The sequence below is a fragment of the Cygnus atratus genome, chromosome 14 (genome assembly GCF_013377495.2).
Source record: "Cygnus atratus isolate AKBS03 ecotype Queensland, Australia chromosome 14, CAtr_DNAZoo_HiC_assembly, whole genome shotgun sequence".
Classification (NCBI taxonomy): Eukaryota; Metazoa; Chordata; class Aves; order Anseriformes; family Anatidae; genus Cygnus; species Cygnus atratus.
The window spans coordinates 6,188,950-6,211,719 of NC_066375.1; the positions used below are offsets into that span (position 1 = coordinate 6,188,950).

General features: G+C 65.3%; 2 protein-coding genes across 2 annotated transcripts; both read left to right on the top strand.

The window, feature by feature from the left end:
* Positions 1–399: 399 nt before the first annotated feature.
* Positions 400–15,591, top strand: SYNPO (synaptopodin). Its single transcript, XM_035559819.2, has 3 exons — positions 400–1,034; positions 9,682–11,915; positions 13,508–15,591. The coding sequence occupies exons 1-3, from the start codon at positions 635–637 to the stop codon at positions 14,285–14,287; spliced, it is 3,414 nt and encodes a 1,137-aa protein (XP_035415712.1). The 5' UTR covers positions 400–634; the 3' UTR covers positions 14,288–15,591.
* A 1,597-nt stretch (positions 15,592–17,188) lies between these two features.
* On the top strand, positions 17,189–22,548 carry MYOZ3 (myozenin 3). The gene is made up of 6 exons (XM_035559732.2): positions 17,189–17,269; positions 17,363–17,517; positions 17,737–17,805; positions 17,908–18,052; positions 18,374–18,545; positions 21,015–22,548. Exons 1-6 carry the CDS (start codon positions 17,239–17,241, stop codon positions 21,175–21,177), a joined length of 735 nt encoding a protein of 244 aa, XP_035415625.1. The 5' UTR covers positions 17,189–17,238; the 3' UTR covers positions 21,178–22,548.
* The last annotated feature ends 222 nt before the right edge of the window (positions 22,549–22,770 follow it).

The following is a 22,770-nucleotide window of genomic DNA, read 5'->3' on the forward strand; positions in this document are numbered from 1 at the left end:
GCCCCCATCCCTTGCCTTGTGAACCCCCCGGCTGCACCCCGGTGCCCCAGCAGCGCTGACGCTGCAGGCACTTCACCACCGAGTGTGGTGAAAAGGGGCTGTGGGGTGAAGCAGGGGCACTTCCACACGTTAGGGAGCGTCCGCATCCTTGGGGGGCTTCCTCGCTGTGGGGCTGGAGCCCCGGCTGGGAGGTGAGGCCAGAGGAGCTCGGTGCGGGCACTCAGCGCTCCCCTTCCCTTTGCACAGGTCCTCGGACGCTGCTCCTCTGCCTGGCTGGAAAAGAGAAACTCCTGCAACCCCCCCCCCCTTGGTGACATCCCCCTGAAGACAGCTCCTCGGCTGGGAGCGCGCACCGGAGCTGGACACCAGATTTTGGGAAGCAGCCTGCCAGGTTTCGGAGAGCAGCCCACGGCCGCAGCAGCTCCCCTGGGCGCAGCACGGGAGCGAGGGGCTGATGCGTGGGGATCGCCTTGAGCTCCCCACGTGCCCGTGTCCCCCCTCGGACGGCGCTCACGCTGCAGGGGACGCTGCCCGAGCAGAGCCAGCCCTCGGACTATGAGCAGCGCCTTGGCTCTTTGTGGGCTTGAGAGGTCGCTGAGCACCGCTCCCGAAGGCCGTGAAGGCAGCCGGCAGGATGCTGACGGCACCGCTCGGGCAGCCCTGTGGCTGCGGGGTGCCCAAAGGGGACGCAGGTGACGGTTTGCAGGGGACGGGGCCGAGAGGTGGCCAGGGCTGCCATCACCTCGGGGACCTGCCGGCCCCGGCCCCGCTGCAGGAGGGGCACACGGGGCTGCTGGCAGGGCAGGCGAGCAGCAGGGAGCCCCATGGGCTCGGCGGTGGTGCCCCGGACCCCGAACTCACCGGAGGCAGCCTGGCCGTGGGGGCCGAGCACGCGGCCCCCCCCAAATACCCCGACTCCGCCCCGGAGCTGCTCCCCACTGCCGCCAGCCCCACGGCTGACCCCAGCCAGGAGTGGAGGGTGGTGAAGATCAAGAGAGTCCTCATCAATCCCGCCAGCGAGCCGAGGAAAGCGAGTAAGCAAAACCCCCTTCTGCCACCTTCTGCCCTCCCCCAAAAAAACCCGGTTACGGGATGGGGCTGGGGCTGCCCGGCAGGCGGTGGGGATGCCGGGCTCTTCCCACGCGGGATGGTGGGGACGCGTGGGCCTGAGGTCGCAGCCTCCCCGCTGAGCCCTGGGACGTGTTCATTTTGAGATGATCTCCGTGGCCTCAAAACCCCGGAGGAATCTGCGGCTTCCCTCGGGAGCGGGGGGAGGCAGCGGGGGGGTTCCCACAGTCTCCGAGAGCTCTCCCACACCGTGAGCGGGGCACGGGGGTGCCACAGGGGGTCAGAGGCAGTTCCTGGGGCACCCCCCGGGACACGGGCGCCTCTCCCCAGCCAGGGAGGGGGCGGCCGAGCTGCCCTGTGAGCCCCTCGCCTGCCGGGGGGATGAGTCCGCACGGGTGCCTCTGCTGCGTGCCTCCGGGCCATCTCTATTCCAGGCCCTTGTTTAAAAATTAAGCGTTTTATTTCAGGCTGGCTGTTCCCTGTTGCAGCCCAGCCCCGTGCTCCGGCCGCAGCCCCTCTCGTGTCCCCGGGGAGATGCTCCCAGGGGAGATGCTCCGGCAGGATCACACCCGCCCTCCTGCAGGCTTGGGGCCCATTTTTAAGCCCTGCTTCCACCCCTCTGTCTATTTCTCTCCCAAGCAGCTGTTACCTCAGCTGCCGGGGCAGGTGTGTCGCCGTCCCACTGGGAATTGGGCTCGGGGGGGTTGTTTTCCCCAAGCAGCCCCCCAGCCCAGGGAGGGATGGCACCGGCCACTCTCCTTCCATCCTCACCCTTTTCTCGGGCTCAAAATGGACCTGGTTTCCCAAATCCATCCCCTGGCCTCCCTCCTTTCGGGGTACCCCAGGCCCTCGAAGCCAGCACCCTGGGGACAGGACGAGGGCTTGCCAATGGGAACCTCAGCCCTGCTCCTGGAAATGCTGCTCCGGCGGCTCCTCCAACCGCGCCTGCGGCATTTCGGGGCCCGCCGAGCAGACCAGGCAGCCCCAGCCAGCCCTCCCGTTCCTCACCCCGCTCGGGACGGTAGATATGCAGCGGAAAAGGTCAGGCCTGCCGCTGTCCGGGCTCAGCATTTTCCTAGCCCAAGCTCCGATCCAGCAGTCCCGCTGCCAGGCTGGAATTTTAAAGTAACTCAGCAGGTTTGTTGGAAAGAGTGTGTCTGCCCCGCTTCCTCCTCCTCCGAGTGAGATCACTGCCGTCCGCTGCCTGTGTCGCCGTCAGACTTTCCAGAGCCGCCGGGCAGGATGTCACCGAGGGTCCCGAGCCCTGGCAGCAGCACCGGGGCTTCCCCGGAAAAATAACCCCGCAGGTCTGTAAGGGCAGGGCTGGCCGCAGGGCAGGGGCAGGACACCAAGCAGGTGGCTCCGGGGCTGTCCCTGCAGCGGGGCGTTTGCAAGAGCATCCCCAGGAGAGGTCAGGAGGTGCCTGCTTTGCTCCTTTTCCCCTTGTCTGGCATTCTTGGTGTCAATGAAGGACACTCAGGAGATCGGGGAGCGCCCGTCCCCACCCAAATTCGTGCAGGGGATCCCCCGAGCGGTGCAGAGCCACCCGGCAGGGTGTGCGGCCCCGGCGGGTTGGCACCTCTCCGGGCGGCTGGGGAACACGGGGAGCCCCGGGTCGAGGCTCCGGCTGGGAGCTGCGGGAGGCAGGACTGGTTTCTCCGTCTGGTGTGCAAATAAACAGAAGGGTTTGCTCCCCGGGGGCTGCCAAGCTAGCGCCAGGCTCCCTCAAAAACCAGAAAAGCACAAAAAAAAAAAAAAAAAAAAGAAGAAAAAAGCAAAGATCGGCAGGGAGAAAGGAAATTAGAAAGGCAAAAAAAATAAGGCCAGGAGCTCATCCTGCGGTGCAGACGGGCGCAGGAATTGGTGTGTGGGGTGGTGCCATGGATCCCACCGGCAGGGGAGGTGGGGAGCGGGTCCCCAGGTGGTGACCGTCGTGCCGGGGGCTCTGCGGGTCTCAGCCTCGGGGTCCCGCTGTTGGGATCCTGAAGTCAGGATCCTGGGGAGGTGATGCCACTCCCGGGGGGCGATCCGCTGTCCCCCCTGCTCGCTCAGAGCTGTGGTGCCCCAGCACCGCCCGTTGTGGAGTGCTCTTCCCAGGGTGTCCCCAGGGAGGTGACACCGGGCTTGGGTTTTTGCCCGGTTCCAAGTGTCCTGGGGAAATTGGCTGCGAGGGGAGACCCTGCTGCCCTGCCTGGGTCTGAAACGGAGCGTGCTGCGGGTCCTGGTGGTGCTGGGGGGGCAAGGGGCAGGGGTAAGGGGGTGCTCAGGGCAATAAGGGGTTGCTCAGGTTGGGTAAGGGGGTGCTCAGGGCACTAGGGGATGCTCAGGGTTGGGTCAGGGGATGCTCAGGCTGGGTAAGGGGTTGCTCAGGGTGGGATCAAGGGGACGCTCCGGCTGCTCTCACCCCCCCGGGGGGCTCAGGGCAGACCCAGCAGGGCAGGGTGTCACGGGGGGGTGCCAGGGCGGCGGCAGGGCTGCCCGCAGCACCGGGAGCGGGGTCCCCATCCCTTCCCGTCCCGTCGGGTCTGCTCCCACCCGACCCGACCCGACCCGCTCCGTTGCACCGGGACGGGCACGGGCAGGGCCGGCGGGACCCACGGCAGCCCCGGCCCGCCCGGCCCCCGCCCGCCGCCCCCCCCCGGGCCCGCTCCGAGGGCGGAGCTGCCGCAACTTTCCTGCCCGCCGCCTCCTCCCCCGGTGCAGTCGGGCGGCGGCACCGGCACCGGCACCGCGGGTAGGGGGGGGGCGGCGGGCAGCGGCTGCCCCGGGGCGGGGGGGGACGGGAACCGGGCGGGGGGGACACGGGGGAACCGAGCTGGAGGGCAGGGGGTCGGGGGGGCTGGGGTAGGGACCGGGGTTACGGGGGGCGCACGGGGGGGTGCGGGGATTTGGGGGCGCCCGGGGGGGCGCAGGGGGCTGGGGGTGCATAAGGGGGTGGGGGGGTCCGGAGGTGCCCCCCGGGGGGGCGCAGCGGGGTGAGGAGGGCTGCGTGGTTTGGTCTGCATGGGAAGGAGCCCCCCCGTGTCCGCCCCCGAGCTGCAGCGGGCACAGGGAAGGACACGGACGGGGTGCCCACGGGGTGCCCCTGGCCCTGCTGCTGCGGGGGGTGGATGGATGGATGGATGGCAGGGCTGCCCCGCTCCAGCCTCTTTTGGGAGAGCTGACAGCTTAATTTTGGCCGGCCGGGGGGAAATGCTTGCTCCACGTCTGTGCCAGCAGCAGCCTCTTCTTCCCCAGCGCGGATGCGAGCAGGGCTCGGGCTGCCCGCTGCATCCCCTCGGGTGGTGTGCCCTAAAAAAAAAAAAAAAAGCAAAAAAACCCACCCCACCCCCTTCTCCTTTTTCCCCTCCGCTGGGAGATGGGAGCCCCAGGACTCGCTGCTCGGAGACTTTGGGGCGATTTCAGGCAGAATCGGGGCGAGTTTGGGTGCCGAGGGCCAGGCAAAGCCGGGGCACGGCTGCGAGCCAGGAGGAGCGCGGGGCAGCGGGGAGGCAAAGAGCTCCAAATCCAGCAAAGCCCTCGCGAGCTGAGCGCAGGGAAAACTTGCAAGCGAATCGAATTTTCTCGCTGTGCCAGATTTTGTCGCTGGCAGAGGCACCCGCGAGGAGAGGCCCCGCGCTCTGCGCCCTGCCAGGCAGCGCAGGGCTGCTCCCACCACCGTGCTCGCTGCCCAAGCCGGGGGTTTTAGGGTCTGCCGGGGCCAGCACGGGTAAAAATCTTGATGGAGTTTTCATATCCGGGCTATAAAAGGGTTGGAAGCTGGGAACGAGGCAGAAAATTGTCATATTTTTATCCGTGCATGTTAATTGTTCGTAGCTAGCCAGACTGCCTGCCTGTGCTACCCTTCTTGTTTTCCTAGCAGCAGATTATTTGGGATAACTCTGGGAGCTGGAGGGAAGAGCAGGCTTCAATGTGAGCGCGTTTGTGAGCCCTGCAACAAGTCCTGCACAGCTGTAGTTGGGGCAGAAGGCCAGCTGGCTTCCCTGCCACAAAACCTGCTTACATTTCCTCGGTGTCCAAAGCCCTCAGCACTGGGGTGGAAACGCCGGGTGCCCCCTCCCCAGCACCGCCGGGGTGTGGGTGTGTTTTCAGGCTGGCCAAGGCGCCGTGGTGTTGGGGCGGCTGAGCACCCAAACCAGGAGCAGGACAGAGCCCACGTGGAAGTGTCTGGAGTCAGGTGCCAGCGCAGAGTCCCAGGTCTCGTGTTTCCACTCGGGTACCTCGTGGCTTCTCCCTACGAGGACGTCTCACCAGCACCCGGTGCTCGTGGCCATCTGGACCTGCCAGGTGACAGCTCCCAGGTCACTATTTTTCTTCCCAAGATTGCTGTGTAATTCTCTGGTTTGGGGCTCGTTCACGGCACGGCGGAGCTGAGTATGTTGCACTTTGGCCTGGGAGGCATTTTCTTTTGGGGTTTCCCATTGTGAGGCCGCACCTGGCCCGAGCAGAGCTGCTGTGAGACCCCTCGTCAGCACCAGCAACTTCAGCTCAGTCTGTCAGCTCGGAGAGGCCTGGGGCATCTCCCCTCCCTGCAATCCAGGGCCAGGTCCTTGTCTTATTCCAGCTCTCGGGGTTGATGTCGGGGTAGGACAGGCTGCGTTCAGGGTGTGAGACATCCTTCAGCATCCTTTGGGGTCGGATGGCAACCCCAGCCTTTGCTGGATGCCTTTCAGATGCTCCCCAGTAGCCCTGCGAGGGGGGCCCCATCCTTTGCGGGGAAAGCTGAGCTAGAAAGATTTTTCTATTCCCATCTGGCCAGGAAGGGAGAACAACAAAAATGCCTTTCATCGCCCTCATCACCCTCACTCTGGAGGAGAGAGCAGAGTAGTGGTGCGGGACAGCCGACAGCTCGGGGAGAAGCTGGGAAGCCTGGCACCTTGGGGCTGCTGCTGGAACTCACTCCTGGGGCGGCTGGAGACCTTAGGAGCAAGTACCTAGATAGGTATATAGATAGAGCTATAGGCTGTGCTGGCCCCAGATGAAGTGCTTGGTGCTGAAACGATGCTCAGGGTGCTCATGTGGCTGCAGGCCGGCTGCTCATGCATGCCAGGGAGCATCTCACCTCCTGCCCCGGCATCCCAGCACCGCGGGGTTCGGGGATGTCCCCAAAGCGGTGGCAGAGCGCTGGCAGAGCTGGATTCATTGTTCTTGGAAGAAGCCGGGACATTTGGGGATGGGAGACGTTTCCTTCCTGAGAGGCAGCCCGCTGGCGAGCCGGTGAGCGGCGTGGGAAGGAAGGAAGGGAGAGGGGAAGAGCGCGACAAGAGCCACTCACCCTTTGGACCCGAGCTTTGGACGAGGCTCCCGTGCGTGGCCGGAAGCCTGTTTCCAGCGCCGTGCGAGCCTCGGATGCCCTTGGCTGTACGGCGTTTTGCTTTCACCTCTTCTCCACGCTGCCCAGGCTCCCTGCAGCCCCACGCTCCTCCTTGCAGCTCCTGGACGTTTGCGGCGCGTTGAGCTCCGTCTGCCCGGAGCATGGGGCCATCAGCGGCTCTCAGGGCTGGTGGGGAAGGATGGAGCCAGGAGCAGGGGCTGCAGGAGCAGTCAGCTCAGGCTGGAGGCAGGAGGTGGCCCCTGGCCTTCACCTGGGGGGCTGGGGTGCTGTCCGTCTGTCCATCCGTCCGTCTGCCTGGCCATGTGCTGCACGTGCGGGGCGGTGCAGGCGGGAGTGACCGCAGCTCACAGCAGCCTCGGCCCCTCTTGGTTCCTCCGGGCTGCCCGAGGCTCCAGTGCTCTCCATCAAAGCGGGCTGAGAAGAGCAATCGCTGCTCCCTTGCAGAGCCAGGGATTTGCTCCCAACAGCTCAGGCAGAGGAGCCCTGGCACAGCTCCTGCCTCGGGGCCCTGGGAGCTGGGGGCAGATCCCGGGGGCAGATCCCGGGGGCAGATCCCAGGGGCAGATCCCGGGGGCAGATCCCCGCTCTGGTTGGCAGCACGGGGTGCGGGGGCTCTGCCGGCAGCTGGTCCAAGTGGGAAATCTCTGTCCCAGGGCTGAGTCATCCCTCCAGCGCGGAGGACACCCCCGAGGCCCCTCGGTTGCTGCTAAAAGGCAGTAGCGAGAGCGAGAGGCTCCAAAATGGCTCTGCGGAGAGCTCTGCTTCTTAGGCGGCCTCGGCCTCCAAGGGAGCGGGGATGCTGGGGTCGGAGCACGAAATTCGCAGACATCTGGAGCCTGCGGCTTGTTTCTCAACAGCTTCCCGGCCCCGTTTCCCCGCCGCCCCGCAGATAAACACGGCGAGGGCGAGCGGCGGAGCGGGACCCGCGGTGCTGGCCGCCCTCCAGCCAGCCCGGCCTCGCCGCCTGCCGGAGGAAGCCGCTTCCCCGCTCTGTGCCGCCGCCAAGGCAAATAGAAAAGTTGCCTTAAAACAATGCCGGCTGCGGGAGGGAGAGGGTTTGGATGCCAGCATCGCTGCTGCAGACGGGCTCATCGCTTCCAAGAGAGTTTCCACTGGCGTTTCTCCCTCCTCTCCCCTTGGCCTGGCTAAAACCCACCCGCTGTCGGGCCGCCCGAAAGCTTGGTCCTCCTTCCTCCTCCTCCTCCTCTTCCTCCTCCTCCTCTCCAGCCCCTTCCTCCGCACCGGCTGGGGGCTGAGCTATTTCTGGAGAGCATCGAGCTCTGCTCTGAGATGAAGGGCAGGGACTCGCACCCCCCTCAGGGGGTTGGTGGCCGGGCACTGCGTGCTGGCCCGTGCGGGGCTCGGTGACTTGCAGGAGTCCCCTGGCACCTGGGAAATGTGGTACGAGAGGGAGGGCTCTGCTGGAGCTGCCCAGGCTGGGTCTCCTTTCATCCTGCTGCAGCCAAAAGCAGGTCGAAATGCTGTGAGCTTCCATAAAGATGTGGCATGCGAGGGATAGGTGCTGCTTTCGGGATGTTTTAGAGGTGTTGGAAAGCCACCAGCGAGGGCTGGATGTGGGTGAATTCCCTAGGTTGGAGGGAGAGGTGCCACCCATGGGCACCATGGCATGGGGACACCAAGGCCGGGCGGCGGCTCCCCGCGGTGGCGGCACCATCCTGCACACCTGAGAGGTGCTGGTGCTGGGACCGGCTGTGGTCCTGTGCCGGGGGTGGCAAGGGGAGGCAGGAGGGATGCAGGGCGAGGAAGAGGAGATGCCCAGCCCGGAGAAGCCTTCTCGCTTCACCACGAGCTCTCTGGAAGGATTTGGCTTAGTCACTCATCCCTTCCCTCGCTGGTAGGCTGAACCACTGCTTAAAATATCCTGGAAGGCTCCCAAGCGGCACAGAAGGCAAGAAAATGAAAAACACATGAAGGGAAAGGGGAGTGGACGCTGCCTGCGCCCAGAGGAGCTGGGCTCGGGGCAGGCAGCCCCGGCCACCCACCTCCATCCGCTGGACGGGGCTGGATCAGGGCGCCCGTGGCTGCGGTGCCGGGCACAGGGGGAGCAGGGGAGGGAGCCCACGGAGAGGAGGCTGGGGGCTGCCCCGGTCCCACTGCAGCGGGATTTGGTCCAAATGTTTAGGGTGGGATCTCCTGGGTGCTGGCAGTGGCCTCGGAGGGGCTGGGGACGCCCGGTGGCACGGCCCTTCCCCGGGCAGACGTGCGCGGCCGCAGGCGTTTCAGGGCGCGCTGGTAGGAAATGGCTCACCCCGAGAAAATGCCTTCCCGGCAGCTCCACATCCTTTCGGTGTCTGGGAAGGGCTTTCACCCTGACCTTTTGGCCAGCGCTCGAGAAGCCCAGCGGCTCTCAAAGGGGCTTTCAGCAGGTTTAGCAGGCGCTCGGCCGGCTGTTTTTAGCACTTTTATAGGCTCCAAAGGAATGAGGTTGGCGCGTAGCTGCGGGCTGTGTCTGACGGGTCAGGCTGTGCACAGCTTCTGTCGGCTGCTGCCATCTCGTGTTGCTCCACCAATAAGTCCTGGGCTGGACACCAGCCCCGTGGCGAGGTGATGGGGGCTGATGCTGCCCCGCTGGGTTCGTTCTCCTTCTTGCACGGGGCTGTGCACCGGGATTTGGGAGAGGGGCCGGGGGGACACATGCTGGCCCCTTCCCTGCCCCATGCGTGTTGGAGCCAGGGGCTGAAACCCTGTGAGCTGCAACCTGAAACCTCCTGAAGCCTTTGGAGAAATTCCTTTCCCATACGGTCACTGCGATCAGCGCACAGAGCCCTGCGAGATAAACTGTCCTGCGGCCGGCGGGGCTCGGGGACGCGCTGGCCTCTGCTCCACTCGTCCTTGTTCAGTGGGAGCAATGGCCAGGGCAGCCCAGCAGTGGATGACTTCAGGGCTTCAGGGGTTATTTCCAGCAGGAACAAGTCTCTGCTCCCATAGGCAGCGCGCCCCAGCTGAACTAAGGCTCTGAAATAAGGAGGTGGGGCAGGGTTCTGCGTGCCCCCACGCTTTGGTGGCTTTGGGAACACACCGCCATGCAGAGCTGCAGCCCAGCACCTCGGGCAGGGGCTGTGCTGGGGGTGGGGGGGAGACCCCCGTTACCCCCGGGCTTTGGTCCCCCCTTCCAACCCCAGCCCTGCGCATCCCTCCTGCTGCAGCCCCCAGCTGCCGGTGAGGGGCTGGGGATCCCGGGAGAACCTCAAGGAGAGGCTGCGGGTGCTCCAGGGGGTGCCGAGCCCCGCTAACCCCCCCCTCTCCTCTCTCCCCAGGTCTCTCCCGCAGCTCCAGCCTCTTGGAGAAGGAGCTGAAGGAGGCGAAGGCGCGGAGCCGCAGGATCGTGGCGCAGCTCACCACGGCGCCCGGCCCCAGCTCCAAGGGCGTGCTGCTCTTCCACCGCCGCAAGCAGCGCGTCGACGGGCTCACCGGCACCGGCACGGGGCATGGCACGGGGCTGCCGCTGAGCCCGGCGCCTCGGCAAGGAGCCATGGAGGAGGGCGAGGGGCACGGCACCCGGGGGACACCGCCGGAGCCTGCTGATGGACAGCAGGTCCCGCTGAGCGTCTACCTGAAGGAGAACATGGCACCGGCCACCACCAATGGCCTGCACGAGAGGGAGCGGGCAGAGGGAGAAGTAGGGAAGCTCGGGGGGATGCAGGATGGCATTGGGGTGAGCGTGGCTGCTCCCGTTCCACCGCAGAACGTGCACGTCCCCGAGCAGAACGGCGAGGTGCCCAGTGCGCCCATGGGGGCAGGTAGCACGCCCATGGGGACAGCCAGCGTGACCATAGGGACAGGGAATGCACCTGTGGGGACGGCCAGCATAACCATGGGGACAGGTAACACACCTGTGGGGACAGCCAGCATGACCATGGGGACAGGCAACGCAGCTGTGGAAATGCCCAGTGTGCCCATGGGGACAGCCAACACACCGATGGGGACGGCAAACGCACCCATGGGGACAGCCAGCGTGCCCATGGGGACAGCCAGCACATCCATAGGGATGGCCAGTGCATCCATGGGGATGCCCAGTGCACCCACGGGGATGGCCAACGCACCCATGGGGTCAGCCAGTGTGCCCATGGGGATGCCAAGTGAGCCCATGGGGATGCCCAGCGCACCCGTGGGGACAGCCAGCTCACCCATGGGGACAGCCAGCGCACCCATGGGGACAGCCACCCCAGCTGGGCAGGCGCAGAACGGCGCACGGAGCAGGCAGTACTACGAGGTCCACCTCACCCTGGCCAAGCCCAAGCCCGTGAAGAACCGGACGGCCAGGCCGTTCGGCACCCAGAAGGCCACCACACCAAGCCAGGGGCCAAGCCAGCCCCCCGAGCGAGCCCCCGCCGCCGCCGAGCTGCCCCCACCGCCCACCTACGCGGAGACGCTGGGCAGCCCCCCGCCGCTCAGCAGGGTCCGCTCGCCCCCTGCCTACTCGGCCCTGTACCCCCCTGTGGAGCAGAAGGTGCTGCAGAGCCCCGTCCACGGGGTTGGGGCAGTGCCCCCCCTGCCCAAAACGGGCATCCTGGAGGAGTCGGCGGCCCGCAGGGCCCACAAGAAGTCCATGTTCACCTTCGTCGAGAAGCCGAAGCTGGGCCCCAACCCCGACCTGCTGGATTTGGTGCAGAGCGCGGACATCAGGAAGAAGCAGAAGGAGCACGGGGAGCCCGGTGCCGAGGACGAGCCCTTTGCCCTGGGGGCAGAAGCCTCCAACTTCGTCCCCAGCAGCGCGGCCAGGGGCGGGCAGCACCTCCCGCCGGCCGACGATGCTCCGGCGTGGTCGTCCTGCCTCAAGTCCCCCACCATCCAGCCGAAGCCGAAGCCGCAGCCCAGCCACAACCTCACCGAAGCCAGAGGGAAGGGAGCCGAGCTCTTCGCCCGCAGGCAGTCCCGCATGGAGAAGTTCATCATCGAGGCTCCCTCCCAGCCCGACCTGCTCCGCTCCCCGTCGCCCACCATGTCCCTGCCTCCCTCCTGGAAGTACGATGCCAACGCTTGCCTGTCACCCATGGTCTCCAGGCACCCCGTCAAGAGTCCCTGCAGGCCCTCCAAAACCCCCCCGGCGTCTCTTTACGGCAGCGCCCTGACGGAGAACGAGGTCTCCCAGAAGGAGCTGGAGATCTCCAAGCACCAGCCCTACCAGCTCCAGTCTTCGCTCTTCATCCTCTCCCCATCCAAAGGGCCGCCGAGGTCCGTGCCCCGGGAGGTGCCACCGCCCAGACCCTCCCTTCCCGACGCCTACCCCTGCCCTCAGCGAACGTCCTGCCCGACCTCTCCGTTGCCTCCTTCCCCCGTTTGGCACCCTCCTGCGGTGCCCGGGGCCGGCGGGGCGGCCTCCAGCCCCTTCCCCAGTGCCACCGGGGCTCTGCCCCTGCCTCCGGGCAGCCACCCTGCTCCTGGAGCCCCGGCGGAGCTGCTGCTGGCCTCGCCGTGCCGCCGAGTGAAGGGGGGCTTCCAGGCGCCCCGACCCTCCTACTCCACCAGGAACGCGGGGATCGAGCCGCAGGTGTGGAAACCTTCCTTTTACTACAAGTAGCGGGGGCGGAGAGAACACGGAGCGGGTTTTAGGCTCCCCTCCGCCGGCCGAGTCCTCTCTGATTGCTCACGGGTGTGCAAAAGGCTGAACCGACCCAAGAAAAGGGGGAAAAAAAAAAGAAAAAAAGAAGTAGCTCGACGGCTTCCAGGGCAGTGCAGGGAGTGAGAGGACGTGGTGCTGAGCCCCCCGTGTGCCGGGAGCCACGTGTTTGTGCTGAGCGGGTCTGGGGGCATAAAGCACACGGACCCCCAAGTGGTAACAGGAGCCCGGCCGCCCCGCGGTGCCTCCGGTGCTTTCTCTCTTCTCTTGCCTGGAAACTTTCTGGAGCATCACAGCTCTGCCTCCGTCTCTTTTCTCGCCTCCTGCATTTCCAGCCCCGTCTGTCCTGCCGCAGCCCCTCTGGCCCGCCGGCTCCCAGCCGCCTCGTACCAAAGCCTGGCCGCGGGGACGCGCCGCCTTCCCACCTCACTGTGCCTGCTCCTGTCTCTTCTGCTGCTCTTTAGGGACTTGTTTGCTCCCACGCTGCGGAGGACAGCCACCACCTCCCCGGGGAAGAGACCGCAGGGCTGGGGACACCGCGGGGGTCCCTGTCCCTCCTGCCGCCCCCTCGTCTCTCCGCAGCCCCGACCTGCGGTCAGGTGCGGGGGGTGAGGCATGGTAGGACCCATCGGTGGGTGGGACTGATCCTGCTCTTCTCTAAGCTCTTTGTATGGGAGCAGCTCCCTGGGCAGGCAGAGACACTGAGCTGCTGGAGCTGGTGCTGAGCAAGGCGGGCGTAGCGGGGGGACGAGGGATGGGCACGGGCAGGGCTCGGCGCTGGCGGTCTGGAGGCAGTTTCCACGGCTGCACCAGCACGTGCGGGACGCTCCTGGCTCACCCTGGGAGCAGAGGTGCCCCTCGCCCAGATTCTGGCTTCCTCTGCAGTGGGAAAAATTGACCAGGGCAGGGATGTGCCCTCGGGGACGGGGAGCTGCCTGCGCAGCGCTCCGTGAGCCCCTCGCTCCTGCTGCTCTCTGCATTAACGAGTTGCCTTTCGACTGTGCTTTTATTTCTCCTGCCTTTCCCCCCCTCTTTCTGAATACACTCACGTGCACTGTCAGACTGTCTCTTCTCTTTCCTGCTGCCTCGGGAGGAGCTGCGGGGCGGCGAAGCCTCGCCGTGCTTGGCACCAGGGGCTCGGACCCCCAGCACCCTCAGGGGGCTCTGGCCCTGCCACGCTGTGCCATCAGCACATAGTGAGAGATCCTGGCTCATATTCTGGGGCAAGGATGATGAAGCACACCCTCGGGGGGGGGGGGTTGTTAATGGCGCCATATACCCAGGCAGGGACACAAGCCTTATTGCAGGGATTTAACCCTGCCCCAGCACTGCGGAGCAGGGGGATGCGCCCATGTACCCGCACCTGCCCGGAGTGTTCGTTCACTCTCCAGGGCTTGAAAAATGATCAGTGGTGGTGGTGGGGCGTCAGAGCTGGTGCCCTCTTGCCCCTTTTTCTCCAGCACGGATGCTCTGTCCCCTTCTCCCCCCCGTGGGGCCGCTAACCTGCTCTCTGTCCCCTCCAGGACAGGCGGCCGTCCCTCCCCGCCTCGCCCACCTGGACGCCCCGGTCTGCGCGGCGCCAGGGCAGCCTGGACGGCTGGGCCAGCCCGGCCTCGGTGCCCGAGCTGGACGAGGGCCCCCCCAGGTCCCCGCCGTGGAGCGAGCGGTCGCTGTCCCCGCTGCGGCAGGACGCCGACCCCCGGGCCAGCCGGCAGATGCAAGCGCGGCTCGCCAGGAACATCATCAACGCTGCCCGCAGGAAGAGCTCCTCGCCCAAAGCCGTGGGGACGGAGGGCTCCCGGCCCTTCACCCCCCCGGCCACCAGCCCCCGGGCCGTGGGGTCCCCCAGCTTGCCACGATCCCCCCGGCTGGAGGGGTGCAGAGCCCCGGCCCCGCAGGCTGCCACCTCCGCCTGCAGCGTGCTGGCCGCACCGGGCAGCCCCTCGCCCGCCTACAAGAGCCCCCTGCCATCGCCCCGGGTGGACGGGTCCCGCTCCTGTGCCTCCCCCGGGGTGTCCCGAGCCACCTGGGCAGAGGGACGCCGGCTCCTGCTGTCACCCGGCGCTGCCGGGCCGTCCCTGACCCCCAAGAGCCCCCTGCCATCGCCGGTGGCGGGCGCGCGGTCCCCCGCCAAGCGCTACAGCTCCCGGTCCCCGACGGACTCGGACGTCTCCCTCGACTCCGAAGACTCGGGGGCCCAGAGCCCGGGCATCCACAGCTTCAACCTGTGTCCCCGCGGCTGGACCGGGAGCCTGCGGCTGAAGCCGGGGGGGCTGCCTTCGGGGGCCCCCTGCACCTCCTAGAGCAGCCAGCCCCGGCCACGCCGCACCGCCAGCCCCCTGTGGTGCCACCCGAGGGTGGCAAGGGGCGAGGGACGGTGCCCCCGCAGCGGGTCCCCAGGCAGGGAGAGGCACGGACGAGGGCTGGGGATGCGCGGAGCGTCCCCGTCCCCATCGGCGTGCCGCCGGGGTCAGCTGCCTCCCACCTGCCCGCGGTCCCATGGCCCAGCTCTATTTTTACCAGCCTAACCTTTCGGGGCAGGACTGCGTGGTCAGCAGGGAGAGCAGGGCAGCTGGCGGGGGGGGACACAGCCCCTGGACGTCCCCTGTGCCCGGCGCCCCCCAGCTCTGGTTTCCCGGGGTGGCCCTGGCAGCGCTGGCACCCGCGGGGTCACCGCGCGCCCCTCGGGTGGGTACCGTGGCCGGGACACCCTGCCCCAGCAGGGTCTGACCCTGCGGGTCCGGCTGGTTTCAGCCGAAACCAGATCTCGAGGAGGAAAAGCTCATGTTTTATCCCCCCGACCCCCAAATCCTGCTCGCTTTTCTTTCAACCTTTGACCCTTTCTCCATGGAATTCCCCCCAGATTCTTCCCCAGTGACGATGAAGAGAGCCAAAGTTATTTATTGCCATGCCGAGGGGCCCGTGGGCAGGTTACCTCCCACTGCGCCCGGGCAAAGAGAGGGCCAGCGCCACCCCCAGCACTGTCACTGTCCCCAGCACTGTCACTGTCCCCAGCCCCGGGCTCACCCCATCCCCACCCTGCGGGACCGAGGGACCCGGCAGGGGCAGAGGGCACAGTGACAGGGGGGCTGTGGGGGTCAGAAGGAAGCGGTACAGGTTGCAGAGGGTTTGAGGGAGGTCTCGGTGCGGGAGGTGTTGCTGAGAGGGTCTCGGGGACAGGTCGGGGGCCCCACGGGAGCCAGCTCCCTGCATGGGGCAGAGCTCGAGGGCACAGTGCTGGCGGGTGGGTGCTCAGGGTGATGGGGGGGGGGGGGGCAGCAGGGTAGGCACGGTTACATGGCAGAGCCCGGGGAGGGCAATAACGGGCCCCCACAGTGCTTCCCCCCCGAGTAGGAGCCGGTCTGGGGTGCTGGGAGATGCCAAGGCAGTGACCCTCCACAGCCCCTCGCCCAGGGGGGTGCGGCGTGCACGAGGGCTATTGGGGCACGGCCCCAGGTCGCCCCATCCCTTCCCCTGGGGCACGCCGTGGGGGCAACCCCGTCCCTGGTCCCTGCCCCTCCGCCCCCCAGGAGCCGCCCTTCCCCACCGCCTTCGCCACCCAGTTGTGTACCCAGCTCAGCAATAAAGGGCCGTTATCCCACCCGTTATCCCACCGCCTGCCTGCCTGCCTCCCTCCCGCCCCGAGGGACCCCGACACGTGCGGCCACCTCCTGCTGCCGCTGCACAGCCCCATTTGGTGCTGGGGCGACACCGTCCTGGTCCCCAAGGATCAGCCCCATTTGGTGCTGGGGTGACACCGTCCTGGTCCCCAAGGATCAGCCCCATTTGGTGCTGGGGTGACACCGTCCTGGTCCCCAAGGAACAGCCCCACTCGGTGCCGGGGTCACACCACGGCGGTCCCCAAGGGTGAGCCCTGCTCCGCCCCCTTTCTCAGCCAGAAATAACTGCTGTCCTGCCGCCGGACCTTGGCACCCCGTCCGGAGCCCAGCACGGCTCGGGGCGAGCAGCGCAGAGCCCCAGGTGCTGCGCAGAGCCAGCTGGGGCCACCAAAGGCTGGTGGCTGGAGCCAGGCTGTGTCCTCGTCCCCAGCGCAGCCAGAGAGCATCGCTGGTATCTCAAGGAGCCCCCCCGGGCAGGTAGGGGGGGGGGGGGGCGAGGTCCCAAACTTGGGTCAGCGGGTGGGGGGTGCACGGGGCGTGGGGACAGCCCAGCCGTGGGGTCTCCCATGGGACAGGAGAGGCACAGAGGGAGCGGGGAGGGGGGGTTGTGAGAAGGGGTGAGCGGGTCCTGGGCTCTCCAGCCGAGGATGGGAGATATTGGACCCAGGGCTGGCGAGGAGCCCTGCGCCGGGCACCGCGCAGCCCCAGCCCTGGGGGTCCCTGTGCTGCCCGGGGCTTTTAGGGAAGGTGACAGCTTTAGTCTGAGCCAAGAGATGTGGGCTGCACCAAGCCACAGCCCCTCTCCTTGCTGCTTTGCCGAGCTTCGTGTTCTGGCCGCTGCAGGTGCATTTTGGGCTGGCAGCAGAGGGGGGGCACCTCCATCCTGCCCCCGAGGCGAGGAGCTGGGAGCTGAGGAGCCCGGCCCCGCTGCTCCTCCCGGTGCCCCCCAGCCCCACCAGGGCGGACAGGCGGTGGCCCCGCGCCCCGGCTCACCCCGCTGCCTGGGCTGGGCTGGCCCTGCAGGGTCGGGGCTGCAGCTCCTGCACTGCTCGGGCCAGCGGCTGAAAATAGCTCTGCTGAGTCGGTGGTGCTGGTGCGGGGGCTGTCAGCACCTCTGCTCGTCCGGCCGGCCGTGGGTGCTGCTCCGAGCGGGGCTCGGCCCCGGGGACACCGCTCGCTGCAGGCAGGGACGATGCTGGGGGCATTTTCTGCCCTAAAGAACGGCAAAGAGGGAAGATGACGGGCACGGGGTGGTGCTGAGCTTCCCGAGGGGCTCTGGTGGGGGTGAGATGAGAGGGTGACAACAGCAAAGATGGGCTGGGGGACACGGAGCGCGAGCACCCCAAGGCGCTGTGCACACAAACACGGCTCTGCTCCCACCCACGGGTTAACAGCGGGCACCCCGGGCCCTGCACATCCCCAGGGGCTGCTGTGGGGAGCCCCCAAGCACCCGAGGCAGGGAAGAGAGGTGACCCCAGGCACTGCTGCCAGGTGGGGACAGCCTGGCAGCCCCTGTGGCACACCGGGGACTGGCGTGTCCCCGTGCCCAGCCATCACCCGCGGCCACCTCTCTTGCAGCCGGCCAGGAGCCGTCCCCAGCCCGTAGCCCTGCCCCAGGAGCGTGGCAGCGGGCGATGACCATCATGAAACCAGACCCTGGAGATGGTAAGCGGGGGGGGGGGGGGCACAGGGAATGCCACCAAACCATGCGAGGGGCCCCCCCAGCAGCTGTCCCATCCTCTCCCCTGGTGTCCCCAGCGCCCCAGCTGGACCTGGGCAAGAAGGTGAGCACGCCGCAGGACGTGATGCTGGAGGAGCTCTCCCTGAGCACCAACCGCGGCTCCCAGCTCTTCCAGCAGCGGCAGAGGCGGATGCAGCGCTTCGTCTTCGAGCACCCCAGCGGCTACAGGAAGGTGGGAGCCCAGCTCCGGGCAGGACGGTGTCCCTGGGCGCTCGCAGCCTTTGCAGGGAATCCCTTCCTTGCAGGGCTCCAGCGGAGCAGCCACGCTCAGTGCCTACACTGAGGCTAAGGGAGAGGAGAGGGGACGGCTCGGCAGAGCGCGGGGCGAGCACCAAGGGGGTGCCTCCTGCCCCCTGCGCCCCCACCGACCCCTCTCCTCCCCCCCTCGCAGCTCCCAGCGCCGGGTGGCTCGCACGGCACCGAGAAAGCCGGGCTGGAGGGGACGGCGAACGAGTGGTCGGTGGGTACCTGGGGAGGCAGCAGCTCCCCCTGCTCAGCGGGACGGGGCTCCTGCCCGTACCCTGCCAGCTCAGGTGCTGAGCCCCGAGCCTTCCCCCCGCAGGCTGGGGACGCCGAGGGCCAGCAGAGCTTCCACTCGGAGCTGCACGTGGCAGCGTCGCCCCAGGGCGGCCCTCCTGAGGTGCCCAAGAAGTCGGAGAAAGCCCTGCAGATGGGCAGAGTCCTCAACCCAGACAATCTGGCCCCAGGTAAGCGCTCGCACCCCGAAGGCAACCCCGCTGCGATCGCCGTGCAGTGCCACAGGGACCCCCGGGAGCCCCCAGGTCTGGCTCTGGGAGGAGGCGATGCGAGTGTTGGGCTCGCACCCTGCTCCCACCCTGGGGCGGAGGGGCTTCTCCGCGTCCCTGCGATCCCAAAAGCCCCGGAGGTTACGGGACCAAGAGGGAGGCAGCCCTGCTGCACGGCCTCCTTGGATCTGGGGATGTATGAACACAGCTGCTCTTACACACACATAACCCCCCCGCCCGGCTCGCCCTGCAGCAGCAAACGCCGCCTCTCCCCCCTCGCAGGGTACTCAGGGCCCCTCAGAGAAGTGCCCCCGGAGAAGTTCAACGTCACCGCCATCCCCAAGGGCTACCGCTCCCCGTGGCAGGGGCTCCTCGGTGACAAGGACAAGGCTGTGGGCAGAGAGAACCAGCTGCCCATGAAACCCTCGTACGGGGAGTTCATCAGCTTCAACAGGTGAGGCTGGCCGAGGCGCGGGTGTCACCATCCGTCTGTCCGTCCGTCCGTCGGCCACCTCCAGCCTCGGCTCCGCCACTGGCTCACGCGGCCTTAAGGACTTGATCCCACTGGGATCTGAATTCCCAGCTGAATTCCCCTCACTGGCGCGGGGAGCTCCTTCCCCGGGAAGCAATCACCGATGCTCCCCGCCAGGATCAGCTCCGGGCTGGGCGGAGGAGTGGCAGAGGCAGTGCCAACCTCTCTCCTAATTCCCCAAGGTATCCGAGCAGCTGCTGGAAGCGCGGGGGTACGAGGTTAATCCCCCCACAAGGTGCTAAGAGGTCACCAGATCCCTTCCAAACGCGTGCTTGGGATTGAAGGCTCCAGGCCCGCTTCTGGTGGCTGGGCCTGGCGAGCTCCGCGTCCCGCGGCTGCTTCCAGCCAAGCACGGCTGCTGGGCCTCCTGCGTGCCCCCGAATTACGTGGGGGGGTCAAGGTTAGGGATGTGGAATGGACACTGCCGAGGAAAAATGCCTCTCAGGAAAGGTGTTTGGTGGGGATTCAGATGGAGGAGGCGGTACCAGCAACCCAGGGTAGAGATGAGAATTGAGCTTTTAAGCTGAGCATCGTCTCAGGGAATGTGTGAACCGAGGTCTTGTCTCTGCTCCTCGCCGAAAGCCTCCTTCACGAGGATGAAAGTACGTAGGCAAGCTGTGAGTGCCCCAAATCCCACCGGAGTTCCCTGCTGGGACCCAGCTCTGCTCCTCCAGCAGACCGCACTGCGGCCTCGCCACGGATTTAAGTCGCGGGGGACATCGCTGCTGTGCTTTGAAAGCTTGGCACCACCTCCACGTTTCCTCTCCACGCCTCTGAAAGCTTGACAGAGCGCTGGTCCGTACTGGTCAGTACTGGAGCAGAGCTGAGGGGGAGGAAACCCAGCGGGCAGCCAAGGGAAAGCGAGCTGAGGGAGAGCAAGGAGAAGCCAAGGAGAAGCCGAGGGGCTGCGAGAGCTCTTCCCTCAGCACCCCTCCCCAGTTAGCCGTCCCCGGCACCCCGCTGCAGCGACGCCGGAGGAGCTGCTGCAGGCGGAGCCCAAGGAGCTGCTGCAGACGCCCGGCTCTTTGCTTTCAGCATTTATCCGGTTCCTGCCTCGGCATTTATTTGCGGGCAGGGGCCGAAGCAAGGGCATGTTCTGAATAATGCTTTACCCTGTGCCGTTTCTCCCCTCTCACACGCTGCCTTTCTATTTAAAGGCCTGAACTGTTATTTAATACAGATGGATGCTAATTTAACACCAAGCCTCTTGCCACCTCCTCTAATTCTTCACTGAGGCATGAAGATTCAGGCAGCCAATCTGCTTTTAACTGGGCTTTTCATGATCTTCCAAGCTGTTGGCTTTTAAATCACTTCTCAGTTCATCAAATACCAAACGGCAGAAAAACACGCTTTTTGGAACAGCTCGGCTAGCGAGAAGCCAGCAGCCTTGCCTAAAGCTGGGCGAACCCCAGCACAGCCCGCGTGTGTCACAGGGCAAGGCAAAGTTCACCGTCTCAACAGCAACCGCACTGAGGCAGACTGATTCATCCCCAGCTTTAAAAATGCGGGCTGCGATGCAGAGACCTTCGGCCGGCTCGCTAAGGTGCGCTGCTTTAGGAGAGAGCGAGAACAAAGCTTTGAAAACGCCTGTCTTTTCCCAGAAGGGAGGCTGTTTCTGGAACAAACCCCTCTCCTTTACCTTTCCCCCCCTTATTTCTCCCTAGGACACTGTTGCAAAACAGTGCCACATTACTCATGCTGGAGCAGCGCTTCCCAAAGCAAACATTCCCAGCTCTGCCTCGTTGATAGGTCCAAAACCAACATTCCCGGCGGTTGGGGAGCTGGCGCTCTCTTCCCCGGTCCCTCTGCACATTTCTCCAGGAAGGGATAACAGCTCTTGCCCCCGCACTGCTCCTGCTCTTAGTCAGAGTTGGAGAAGCTGTCCCAAAAGGCCGGCTGGAAGGAGGGCCAGGAGAAAGACACTTGCCTGCACATGTGCTAGAGCAATCAGGAGGCAGCAGGAGGAGCCCCGGCCCCTGCACGACACATTATCCGCAGACAAGTCACTGCCTAGGGACCGGTGGGTTCATCACCACCACCTGCTCTCTTAATCCAAGCCTTCTCACGTCTCTGGCTGGTGGTAGAGCCCGTGGCAACAGGCCGTGGCGAAGCAGCAGCACGCTTCCCCCCTCCCCGTACAGCCACGGGCACTCACGCACCAAGAACCACTGCCCAGGCCTGCCAAAGCTCGAGCTGAAGTGTGCTCCGTGCAAGGGAAGCACCTTGCTGGGCCAGCAGAGATTGTAAAAGCATCCTGGGGAGGAAAAGAAGGGGGTGGTCATTTGCTACAGGTGGGGCTCCTTGAGTTAAAAGGTCCAGACCTGCTTTTTTCACCTTCGCACCGCCACAGCCTCTCTGTGACGTGCTAAGTTCACTTTTCTTGCGCTGCAGGACTCCCACCCCGTTTGACAGAGCAGTGCTCAGCGACCTCTTCTACGTGCCTGCCGCCGAGCTGGACAACCTGAGCGGTCTGGAGCTGATTTCCCAGAGGCCCAACTTCAACAGAGTACCGCAGGGCTGGGCGCGGGTCCTCCCGGAGAGCGACGAGCTGTAGCACCCCCGCTCCCTTCCCCATCGCCACGGATGCTTTTCTCGCTAGACTCAACCGTACTTTGCACAGCAGGGGAGAGGGGAGTAAGTGTTCTCGCCTAGCGTTTCGGGAAAGCTAAGCCAGAGGTCTCAGCTCGTCGTCCTTTTCCACGGGATTTGAACAAGCTCAAGCCTGGGACCATTCTGAGTTCCCCTCATACCAGCCGCTGTCACAAGGGCATTTAGCGCTAAGCTAAGCAGCCACGTCCTCATCGCTCACGCAAGGAGATCCCCGTAGGCTCCCATAACCATCACCCCATGACACACCCCGTACAGGCTGTCCCCCCCCCGCCCCGCGTCGTGGGGCACGGCGGCACTACCGGCCGCAAGGCACCGAGCGCTCCCGCCGCTGCTTCTTCGCTGGCACACGCCCTGCTCCGACAGGTGGTGGGGAGAAATTCCATCCGAAGGACAGCAAAAGGAGGCGAGGACTGCAGAACACCAGCAGGACGCGCAACCAGAGGCACTGGAATGTTAAAAGCAGTGACCTCAGGCTTGGCCGGACAGCACGAAGGATGAGCTGGTCACCCGCCTGCTTACCACACAGCACGACCCCGACAAGGGAGGGGAACGCTGCGAGCTGGAACCTTGTGCCACTTTTTCCATAAGCTGCTGGCTAGCACGCGGCAGCTCTTATTTTGCCCTTCCTACCTGCGCGCCTTGCTTGAACATCTCAGCCCTTTGATCCTCCTACGCCAGGTTTGCTTCATACAGCCGGTCGATAAGGATCGGGCCCTGCCTGGGACAGATGCGCGGCAAAACTGCGCCAGTCTGGGGTGTCTGAAAGAAACTGCCGGGGTGTTCGGGTAACTTCAACATCAGTGGGAAGGAAAAGCAGTGCAGTCATGTCCCTCGAGTAAGCATGGACTCCTTAAATGCAAAAATTAGCAGTGAGAATTTGACTACGCTTTTTTTCTCCCAGCACTGGCAGCCGGTGGGACATGCAGCCAACAACAGTTCTTAGGAGAGACACCAAAAACTTACAAAAAGCCCTGCCAACCGCCAACCAAAACCTCTAACATAACACACGCTTTCTACAACTGCTTTTGTCAAGTTCTTAACGTCACCCTTATTTAGTCCCGCGAAACCAGGAGCACTGGGATAAAAGCATTTTTTTCCACCGCAGTGGTTAAACCAGGCAAGTAAATTTTGTGGTAACAATGCAGGTAACAGCTGCCTTGCTTGTAAAGCGCGTTCCAATACCGTGCAGACGTGCAGAGAAAATCCCAGGCAGGGATTCTGCTGCGACAACACACCATTCGGGCAGGAAACGTGCATTTCTCTGCTCTTCCCGCAGAAGCACGAGGGGATAAGCAAACGTAAGGAATAAAGGTCTAGTCCTCTAACATTAAAAATTTGTGATGTACGACTGCTGTCCTGTTCTAAACCCACCTCTCTTCCCTCTGTCCATCAGCGGAAGAGCACACGTACCCCTGGGGAACCTGGCTGGAAAACAAATAAATTGCTATAATGTACACCTTGTTTGCATTCAAGATCTGTCTGCAGTGCCCGCGGGCCCACTGGAGCCTCGGGGACGGAGCAGCAGCACGCAGCACAG

Coding starts and splice junctions, on each gene's coding strand:
- SYNPO (XM_035559819.2), top strand. CDS start 635: ATGCTGACGGCACCGCTCGGGCAGCCCTGTGGCTGCGGGGTGCCCAAA. Junction 1,035..9,681: donor CAGCGAGCCGAGGAAAGCGA/GTAAGCAAAACC, acceptor CTCTCTCCCCAG/GTCTCTCCCGCAGCTCCAGC. Junction 11,916..13,507: donor ACGCGGGGATCGAGCCGCAG/GTGTGGAAACCT, acceptor TGTCCCCTCCAG/GACAGGCGGCCGTCCCTCCC.
- MYOZ3 (XM_035559732.2), top strand. CDS start 17,239: ATGACCATCATGAAACCAGACCCTGGAGATG. Junction 17,270..17,362: donor GAAACCAGACCCTGGAGATG/GTAAGCGGGGGG, acceptor TGGTGTCCCCAG/CGCCCCAGCTGGACCTGGGC. Junction 18,546..21,014: donor GAGTTCATCAGCTTCAACAG/GTGAGGCTGGCC, acceptor CTTGCGCTGCAG/GACTCCCACCCCGTTTGACA.